The following is a 9,468-nucleotide window of genomic DNA, read 5'->3' as shown; positions in this document are numbered from 1 at the left end:
CTCCCCGAAGGCCCGCCATGGAGAAGTACCACGTCCTGGAGATGATCGGCGAAGGCTCCTTCGGGCGCGTGTACAAGGGGCGCCGGAAACGCAGCGCCCAGGTGAGGAAAGAGGCGGCCGGGGGTCTGCTGTGTGGCGCTGGGGACCGATTTCTGGGGGCTGTCGGGTTCCAGGGCCCTGCCAGGGCTTTGGGACTCTGCACTCATTCATCTGTCTGCTGACATTCCTGGCCAGCTCCTGCTGGCGTGGAGTCATTCAGGTGCAAGGGGCTTTAGGGGCTGTCCGGTCTGTCCCCTGCTCAAAGCAGAGTCACCACTAAATTCAGATCCTGAAAAACTGCAGGGACAAAAACCCCACAACCAGTGCTTGACTATACTTGGGGTGATGGTTTGTCCTTACCTCAAGTTGAAAGCTCCCCTGTTTCAGTTTCTAATCCCTGTCTCATCCTCCTGCCTTGCACGTCTGTAATGAGCCTGGCTCCGTCTTCTCTGACACCTCCTTTTGGGAATCACAAGATTACTATTTGGCTTCCCTGAGCATTTTTTCTCCAGGCTAATCAAGCTCATTTCCCTCAGCCTCAACTTGTACACCATGTGCTTCAGTCCCCTTGCCATCCTGATGGCCTCTGCTATACCCACTCTGGCCTATTGATGTCTTTCTGGGCCAAAAACGGGCCACAATATTGCCAGTATGGTCTAACAAGTGTCAAGTAAAGGGCAATAATCACTTCTCTTAAAGTTCCGTCTCTTGGTACAGCCCAGGGTGCTGCTAGTGCTCCTCACTGCCAGGGCACGCTGCTGTCTCGCATTTAGCTTGCTGTCCACCAGTGTCTCTAGCTCCTGTCCCATGTTTCTGTCAGTCCTATTTTTGTCTGTGCTACTGATTAGATTGGTTTGCTTTATGTGCTAGTGTGAAAAGTACTGTGAGCACCAGTGTCCATGTGCAAGGGCCTGGGGATAGCCCTGGCTTCAAGGGCTCCAGTGAACAAATGTCTCATTCGGTGTGCTCAGCTGGAAAATGCTGAGACCTGTTTGGGTTAAATGCAGCCTCTGCCAGGGTGGGTGGGAGCCTGGTCTGATCCCAGCTTTGCCTGCTTTGAAAGGTGGTGGCCTTGAAGTTCATCCCCAAGGTGGGGCGGTCTGAGAAGGAGCTGAAGAACCTGCAGCGGGAAATTGAGATCATGAGAGGCCTCCATCACCCCAACATCATCCAGATGCTCGACAGCTTTGAGACCGACAAGGAGGTGAAGGGGACTTTCTTGGGGCAGATGCTTTTGCTTGACTGGGGCGGGGGAATGAGGGCTGACCCTTGCTGTTGTAGGGACCTCTTGCTCAGGAGAAGCTGGTGACACCCTCGCAGGTCTCTAGCAGCTCTTCCAGCCAGCCAGGTTTGCTCTGTTGCCAGCTGTTTCCTGGCTTGTGTTGAGTGCTGTCATCCTGCCACCAGCCTACTCTGCTCCCTCAGCTAGCCATGTTGAGGTCTCCTGCCCTCAGGGCATTCCCACCCTCCCCGAGGACATGCAGGGACCTTACGTGGGGGTTGCCTGAACAAGGACTGGGACATCAGCCTGGTCAGTGTTTTTCAGAGCCCTCCAGTATGTGATGTGTGGGGAGCCAGCACCTGGCTGGGGTATGTGGGGAGTACTGGGTCATACACAGAGGTGAACGAGCTGGGCGGGGGGTGTGTGATGAAAGAGGAGTCGTTTGGGATCACAGGGTGGGAGTGGGATCTTCAGAGACCGTGACTTTTCACTGGCCGAAACTGTCACAGAGAGAGTGTGATAGGGAAGGACTGAAGACTATGCTGTGGGACATGGGGGGCACGAAATGCAGTAATTGCACAGCAGGTTCAAAACAAGCTCAAGGGAGTGATTCTACCCACTGGGCATGGAAGCACCATTCTGAACTTGTCCTGTCCTTCCCTCTTCTCTGGTTTCTGCTGGCTGTCTGAGATAAGGACAACTGTAAGGGCTCTGCTAAATGCCAGGCCCTTGCTGCAGTGCGGCCACAGGGCTCTCTCCCACCCTGGATCCCAGCCCAAGCTGATGGGCTGTGCATGGTGACACTCCAGTATCTCCCTCGTCAATTTACTGGCCTGCTCTGTCTTGGCCCCTAGGGCGTGGTGGGGATGTGGCTGGGTGATTGCCTGATCCCACCATACTGCTCTTCCCTCCAGGTGGTGGTGGTGACTGACTACGCAGAGGGGGAGCTCTTCCAGATCCTGGAGGACGATGGGAGTTTGCCCGAGGACCAGGTGACTGTCATGGCGGTGGCCACAAAGTGTTTGCTGCAGGGTGGAGAGAACAGGATTTGTCTGCCTACAGGCAGCAGGTCTCTGCTATGGGTCAGGAGACATCAGGAGGGTGAGCGTGTCTCCGAGGATTTACCTGGCAGAGCTTCTGAAGAGGAGGGAAAGGGGGCCAGGTTCTGCTGGGGGACAGTTTCCCTGTTCCCTCTCTAAGGAGAACACCACCAGGTTGCTGCCTCGGCCACCAGCCTACTCTGAGGAACTGCTGGCCCACAGCTGGGGGTGGTCCCTGCCCCAAACAGGGCAAGGGCAGGAGCGGGGATACTGAGGGAGCCAGGCTGTAAGGGACGCTGTGATTGTGCTGGCTGGTGGTACCATGGGACACAGGGTGAGGCTCCTGTGTCTCCGGCAGGTCCAGACCATAGCTGCCCAATTGGTCTCTGCGCTCTATTACCTGCACTCCCACCGCATCCTGCACCGCGACATGAAACCCCAGAACATCCTGCTGGGCAAAGACGGCGTCATCAAGCTCTGTGACTTCGGGTGAGTACTGAGGGGGACACTTGGGCTTGGGGCAGCCAAGGGGTGTCTTGGGTGCTGTAGAGGAGGAGGGGGGAGTGTGGAAGGGAACCTGGATTCTGTGCATATTTAGAAGTTGAGCAGGGATGGGGGATTTTGAACTCCAGAGGGGAGAGGTGTTGGTAAACTCGTAGGGATCTCCCTGGGAGCTGCACCAGAAATTTCAGCCTGAACTGTCCATCTCTGCTTTGCTCTGAGCAGGTTTGCCCGTGCCATGAGCATCCACACCATGGTGCTGACCTCCATCAAGGGCACCCCACTGTACATGTCCCCTGAGCTGGTGGAGGAGCGGCCGTACGACCACACGGCGGACCTGTGGTCTGTGGGCTGCATCCTGTATGAGCTGTTTGTGGGCACTCCTCCCTTCTACACCAGCAGCATCTTCCAGCTTGTCAGCCTCATTGTCAAGGACCCCATCAAATGGCCCGAGACCATAAGCCCGGTCTTCAAGGTAAGGGCGAAGGCCCTGTCTGTGGGGTGGCATGTGTTAACGCAGCAGCACCTTTGGCCTTGTCTGCTGCCCTTGTGGGTTAGTCTTAGGTTTTATGTCCCCTAGCAGGGATTTCAGAACATGGAGAAGGGATGAGAGCTTGGCCTCCTGGGTGGGGGACCCTTATCACTGCTGTCCATCTATAAGGTGGGAAACTGGAGCTGACAGCAGAGGATTGATTTACTGAGCTGGGAAGGGAAGTGTCTTCCCATCTGCCCTAAGCACTGGAGCCTCTCCTTCCCCAGAGCTAGGCAGGGAACGCAGGCCTCCTGGGCGCTCTCACTGTGGGGACTGGCGGGTACACTGTGCTAACTGGTGGGGGCTGAGCACGTGTCAGTGACCCTGGCACTGTGCTGCCCTGTAGAGCTTCCTGCAGGGACTACTAATGAAGGACCCCCGCCAGCGTCTGTCATGGCCAGAGCTGCTCTCTCATCCCTTCATTGCTGGACGGGTTACTGGTGAGTACCAGCTCTTTTTCCAGTGCTGGACAGGTCTGTTTCCTCCTCCTAATGCCTGGAGGCTGGGAGGACCACCCTGGCCTGCTTTTTTCACTGCCTTGTTCTTTGTCTCCCTCCGCTCAGCTTCCCCCAAGCCTTGATTTTTAGCTGCTGCTGCTAGGCTTACTCTGGGTCCCCCCGGGATTCCCCTGGGATCCCAGAGCAGGTCACCCTCCCCGTGTCCCAAGGGAGAACTGCTGATGAAGTTCTCCCCTTGCCTCCCCAGTGATTGATGACACAGAAGAGCACGGGATCTCAAACCCCTTCACCACGAAACTATCCCCGGAACTGCAGGCCCTGAAGGAGCAGCAAGCCCATTCCCTGGCCCCCAGGAGCGGCCAGTCCAGAATTCTGAGAAAGGCCCGTCAGAAGATGGCTGAGGAGGCACAGAAAAAGGTGGAGGAAAGTGTGGGATTCCCCTGGCTGTGTCCCAGGGCAAAGGAGGGGCACTGAAATGGGACCTGGGGGGAAAGACAGAAGGTACGTGGGTCAGGCTGGGGTGTCAGCCACATACATACAAGGCAGTATGTGGGGTCCTCAGGCTGGTGGGGTCTACGGGGCTCATCTGTCTGTCTGAATAACCCTGCCCTGACCAAACTTCTTTGCTATCACCTAGGGGCAACTGAAGGCAGGTGACGCATCTACGAAGGACTCTGGCAAAGGATGCCTGGGACATAGACCCAGAGCAGCTCCTGGGAAGGCAGCCCTCGTGTTGGGGGAGCCACCGGCTGCCTCCAAAGAGAAGAACCCCAGCATCCTGCAAGGAAAGAGCAGCATGGCAGAATGGGAGTTGGAAGAGCCTCCACCCAACCCACGGTGAGGGAGGGCTGGGGCTGGGAGAGGAGGAAGAGGAGAAGGCAGGGTCGCTCACTGATTGCGCTGTTTCCTTGGCCAGGGAGCACAGCATCACTCGAGACTACGAGCAGGAGTTTCCTGGAGCAGGGACCCCTCTGCAGCCTGGTGCTGGCAGAGCAGAGCCCCAGGGCAGGCGCAGCATCGAGACCGTGGACCTGGAGAGTGAGGTAAGACAGTGTCTTGTGGTGAGGACAGCAGGGTCCAGTCCCCAGGGGCTGGTACAGAGACCCTGGGGCAGGCAAGGTGTGTGGCACCAGCCCTCTCTCCTCTGTGGCTAGGAGCTGGAGAGTGATGAGGAGTGGCAGCACCTGATCGAGGCCACAGAGCCCTTGGCCATGCAGCTGAGCACACCACTGAGCCTCCTGAGGGACCTGGCCTTCCAGCACCGTGTCCAAGCCCGCCTGGCAGACTCCGCTCAGCAGGTGAGTGATGGCTGGCTCAGACAGCTATGGCTGGGGACATGGATGCTGCCTTCTTCCCAAAGATTGGGTCAGGAGCATGGGGAGAGTCCTCAGTCCAGCCAACAAGGACATCCTTTGTTTCTCCAGGAGCTGGAGCTGTCTCGTGCACTTAGCTTGCCTGCTATCCCCTGCCTGAGGGGGTGGAGGGCTGCCCTGTGGCTGACGGAGAGGCCACAGTCATTGCTGATCATGAGCCCTTCTGGCTCCTCTGTGTCCAGGTGCTGGAAGGGATGCTGGAGGGAGCCTCCCGTCTCCGTCCTGTGCTCCGCGTCATAGGCAACCTCCTGGCTACCCAGTGTGACTCTGAGCTGCTGGACCACTTCTGCCGAGAGCTGAATGTGCCTCTGTCCCTGCTGTGTCTAGCCAAGCAAGTCCTGGAGAGTGGTAGTGCCAAGCAGGTGGGTGTAGGGTCCCAGAGAAATCTGGGCTCCTTCCAGATGTGCAGAGTGCTGGTGATGAGGAGGCCCTGGTGTTCTGCTGGAGCTGGCTCACAGGACTGGTGCCTCTTCCAGGCCCCCTGGAGAAGGGGGAGGTCCTGGCAGGGAAGGATCCCACCACGGTGGTGTTGGGATGGCCAGCAGACAATCCCCACTTGCTGTTTCTTTCTGGATCCTGCAGCAGCCCTGGTGTATCATGGTGCTGACAGACCTCCTCATGGTGACCACGGTTTATTTCAGCAGTGAATGCAGCCTGGAGGAGAGTGAGCAAAAGGACAGGTAGGGACAACCCTCTGTGCCCTGAGGTGTCTTGTGGCCACTGTGGGGACCCAGCAAGTAAGCAGTAGGGTGATGTTCATGCTCTCTGGCTGGAGCTGTCTCCGTGGGGAAGCTTCACAGACTTAAGTGCTTCATGCTGTACCACTGTGGTCACAGAGGAGTGCTTTCCATGAGTGGGACTAATTAAAGGGAAGGCACAGCTGACTAGAGTCCAGTTGTGCTGCCTGCTGGCAGCTAGCTCACAGTGCTAGTGTGTGCTGCCTGCTGTAGTAGGCAGGGCCATATGGGCCTGGCCAGACCTTGTCCTCACAGTCAGGGCCTGTGTTTCTCTGCTCTCCTCTGCCCCTGCCACCTCCCCCAGCCTGCAGGCGTTCCATGAGTGTGCTGGCTGCTTCCTAGCCCTGCTGCCAGAGCTGCTGACCGAGCCAGCCAACAGCGAGATGAGACTCTGCCAGCAAAGTCTCCTGGTAAGGGTGCCCCTGTCTCCCTTCTTCCCAACCCTCTCCCCCAGGAACAGAAGCTGTTGGGGCTGGGTGTGCATGTCAGGGAGAGCGCAGGCTGTGGACCCTGCTCCCAGCTGTAGGGTCTGATGTCAGGGCAGACTGTCTTACCCACTGGGGGTTTTGGGGGGGATCACATGCAGAAACAAGCTCTGAGGGGACACCTTCCCTGGCTGTGCCTCCATGTGTATGCTTCTCTCAGCAAGAGTTACTGGCTCCCACACGGTAACCTGTTGGGAGAGGACACTTGGAAGTCCCTGGAGTTCCAGCACGAGTCCTTCTCCCATCTCTGCTGTCCCCCCACAGCCTCCTCCCCCATCGCCCTTCTCTCTCATCCCACCCTTGATCTGCAGTGATGGCCACCCCTGTGTCTCCCCCAGTGCTTCACCCTGCTCTGTGAGAGCCTGGATGCGACGTGCCCTACCGTCTCTGCCCCCTTCTATGCCAGCCTGCGAGAGGAGCATCAGCCCTTGCTAAACAGACTCCTCCAGGGATCCGTCTCAGAGCAGCCTGCTCTGCGAGGTAGCGATGGTGGCAGCTCGATGCCTTCTCCTGGGGTTTCCCCTCTTCCTCCTGCCCTTAGGCTCCCTCAGAGCACTGACTGCCATTGCAGTGCTGTTTGCTGGAGAAGGTGGCTGAAGCTTATCTGCACAAATCCCTGCTAACCAGGGCTCTCCTGTTCTCTCCCTCAATCCCAAATCTCACCCTCCTCGTGTCACAAGCTTGACTTTTCCTCTCTTGGCCTCCAGCCCCATCCTGCTGCCCCTCAGCCTCCTTAACCCTTAGCACATGTCTCCTGAGCTCTGTCCCTGTGCAGCTGCAGCGATGGAGGCCAAGTCAGCCCATGACCAGAGCCTACGTGTGGCAGACCTCTTCACGGCTGCACTGGCTGCTGCCTGCAGCATTCCCCTGGAGAGGAGCAGCTGTCGGGAAGGCAAGCAGCAGGTCAGGCCAGCTCTCTTTGCAGGGTGAGAAGGTGCGATCCCCACAGGGACAGCAACCCTTTGCAGGAGGGTCTCTTTTTCAGCAGTAGAGCAAAGGGCTGGGGTCCTCTGGCTTTGGTGGCTGCAGGGCAGGTATTTGCAGGCTGCTCTTTCCCAGCCAACAGCTGAGCCTCAGGAGTCTAAGGATTTCTAAGTCAATTAAGAGACTCACACTGAGGATCTGAACTGTGGGATGGACTAAGTAAAGAACTAGGCAATGCAGAGAGAACATGAAGAATTCTTATATGACAGTGATACGGACTGTAGGAAAACTGAAATTGAATGGACAATAAGTAAGAGGGAAAACAAAACTTACAGATTTACATTTGATCCTTTAACTCAACTCTGAGTTAGCAAGGGGGGAAGCAGAGGGAAAATCTCACCTTGCTCATTTCAGCTGTGGGACTGTGCATCAAAGCCATGCTGGGACATGGCAGACGGGCATTCCTTTGTGAATTCAGGCAACATATAGGAAGCAGATGCATTCTTTTATTAATTTGTTGCCAGCATTAAACTCATTAAGTCTGTGCAGTGCTTCAGGCGCCCAGGGTGCCTAACAGGCTGATTTCTGCAGGTCGCTCAGGAGGTAGCTGAAAAGCTTATGGAGGGAGAGAGCCAGCAGCTTGGGAGGCTGCTGGGGAGACTGGAGCACCCAAGCTGCTCCTTGAACGTCCTCAAGGTAATGGCCCTGTCCATTTATCTGGCTGTCCGCAAAGGTGCCTGGACCTTTGGTCTGGGGTTAGGAGCATGGGGAAGGGGGAACTGTGGGCTCACCCCTGAATGACTCCCATCTCCCTGGTGTCAGTTGTTGGATAAATGGGGTATGACTGGGATGGGCCTGGTCACTGCGTCCCTGTCCCCAGGGGCTGGTATGCATCTCTCCCCTCTGCCTCACAGATTCTCTACGCTGGCTGCCATGCCAGCCTGAGCCTGTGCAAGCACCTGGGAAGGAGCCAGCAGCTGTGGGGTTCCCTCATGCAGCTCTCGAAAGGCAAGGTAGGCCTGACTACAGCCCTGGTGGTGCGGTAGGAGTGTGGGCAGGCAGGACACATTCGTCTGAGCACTGCTCAGACCAGGCTGGGGGATGTGTGGGAAGAAGAGTTTGGGAGAGCTTAGTCTGAAGAGTGCAGTTCTCCTCCAGGGCCCAGAAACGTCCCTTCCCTCCCCGCCTTGCTGTCCCCCTGTGACTCCTGCTCCCTTGGCAGGTCCCCATGGCAGAGGTGGCCCAGGGGGCAGTGTGCGAGGCCTCCCTGTATCTGCTGGCCCTGCTCACCCTGCAGCTCGAGGCCTCCCCTCCCAGGTAAGCACTCGCTTTTGCTCATGGGTGGGAGAGAGCCCTGAACAGCCCTCTGCCCTGCACCCTGCCCAGAGCTAGGCTCCTGCTCCCACTGATTCCTCCGATCCAGACACATCAGCAGAGTTCTGGGCAGCATGGGTGGGTGCTGGGGATGCGGTGAGGACCCAGCGTGGACAAGGAGGTGCTGTGAACCAGGGCTCACTCCTGCAAGGTGGCTGTTTCCCAGCCCTGGGGGTATTTGGATGCTGCTGCTCTGTGGGATGTGAAGCTGTGGGAACATAGTGCTTCTCCCCGGGTCCCTGTGTTTCAGGCTTGAGGAGGTGGTTACCCTGGCCACAGATCTCATCATCCAGTCTCCTGTTGTCTCCCTTGTGGTAAGTCTGCCCACCATGCCAGAGCTGTCACTGAGACCCCTGTAGAGCCCCATGTCCTGGCTGGGTCCTACCGTTGCTTGCTCAGGGTGGGATGGGGCCAGGCACAGCCTGGCTGTCCCTGCCCTGGGCTGAGGGATGAAGAACCAGCATTGAGTGGGCAGATGGGAAAGTTCCAAAGGTGCTGAGCTCTCCCTGTCCCACAGGGTGCTGCAGCATTCCTCCTGACACAGCTCAGTCAGCACGGGGTGGCCTTCGAGCTTCGGGGAGAAGAGATCCTACCAGTGGTGACAAATGTCCTGACAGCACCTGCTGAGGTACAGGATGGGGGCAGGGGAGCCATGCTGTCACCCCACTGGAGGTGGTGGTGTGCAGTCAAAGACAGGGTCAGAAGGGTACAGTTGTGGTGCTGCTGCCCTGAGACCCAGCACCTAGCTCCAGCCTACTCTCTCTTACAGCTGCAGCTCCCTCC

The 9,468-nt window shown here is 57.5% G+C and overlaps 1 protein-coding gene across 1 annotated transcript in view; it reads left to right on the top strand.

The window, feature by feature from the left end:
* The first annotated feature begins 6 nt into the window (after positions 1-6).
* Positions 7-9,468, top strand: part of STK36 (serine/threonine kinase 36) — an 18,066-nt gene continuing 8,604 nt past the window's right edge. The window contains 20 exon segments of the mRNA XM_035901128.1: positions 7-101; positions 1,103-1,243; positions 2,176-2,253; positions 2,660-2,790; positions 3,028-3,277; positions 3,681-3,774; positions 4,040-4,209; positions 4,430-4,629; positions 4,709-4,835; positions 4,947-5,090; positions 5,348-5,527; positions 5,748-5,845; positions 6,207-6,312; positions 6,726-6,867; positions 7,163-7,290; positions 7,903-8,007; positions 8,226-8,324; positions 8,534-8,628; positions 8,936-8,999; positions 9,203-9,313. Coding sequence (XP_035757021.1) covers positions 18-101; positions 1,103-1,243; positions 2,176-2,253; positions 2,660-2,790; positions 3,028-3,277; positions 3,681-3,774; positions 4,040-4,209; positions 4,430-4,629; positions 4,709-4,835; positions 4,947-5,090; positions 5,348-5,527; positions 5,748-5,845; positions 6,207-6,312; positions 6,726-6,867; positions 7,163-7,290; positions 7,903-8,007; positions 8,226-8,324; positions 8,534-8,628; positions 8,936-8,999; positions 9,203-9,313 — 2,547 coding nt within the window. The 5' untranslated portion in view covers positions 7-17.

The sequence above is a fragment of the Egretta garzetta genome, unplaced genomic scaffold, assembly GCF_000687185.1.
Source record: "Egretta garzetta isolate BGI_Z169 unplaced genomic scaffold, ASM68718v1 scaffold219, whole genome shotgun sequence".
Classification (NCBI taxonomy): Eukaryota; Metazoa; Chordata; class Aves; order Pelecaniformes; family Ardeidae; genus Egretta; species Egretta garzetta.
This window is presented reverse-complemented; position numbering and strand designations above follow the sequence as displayed.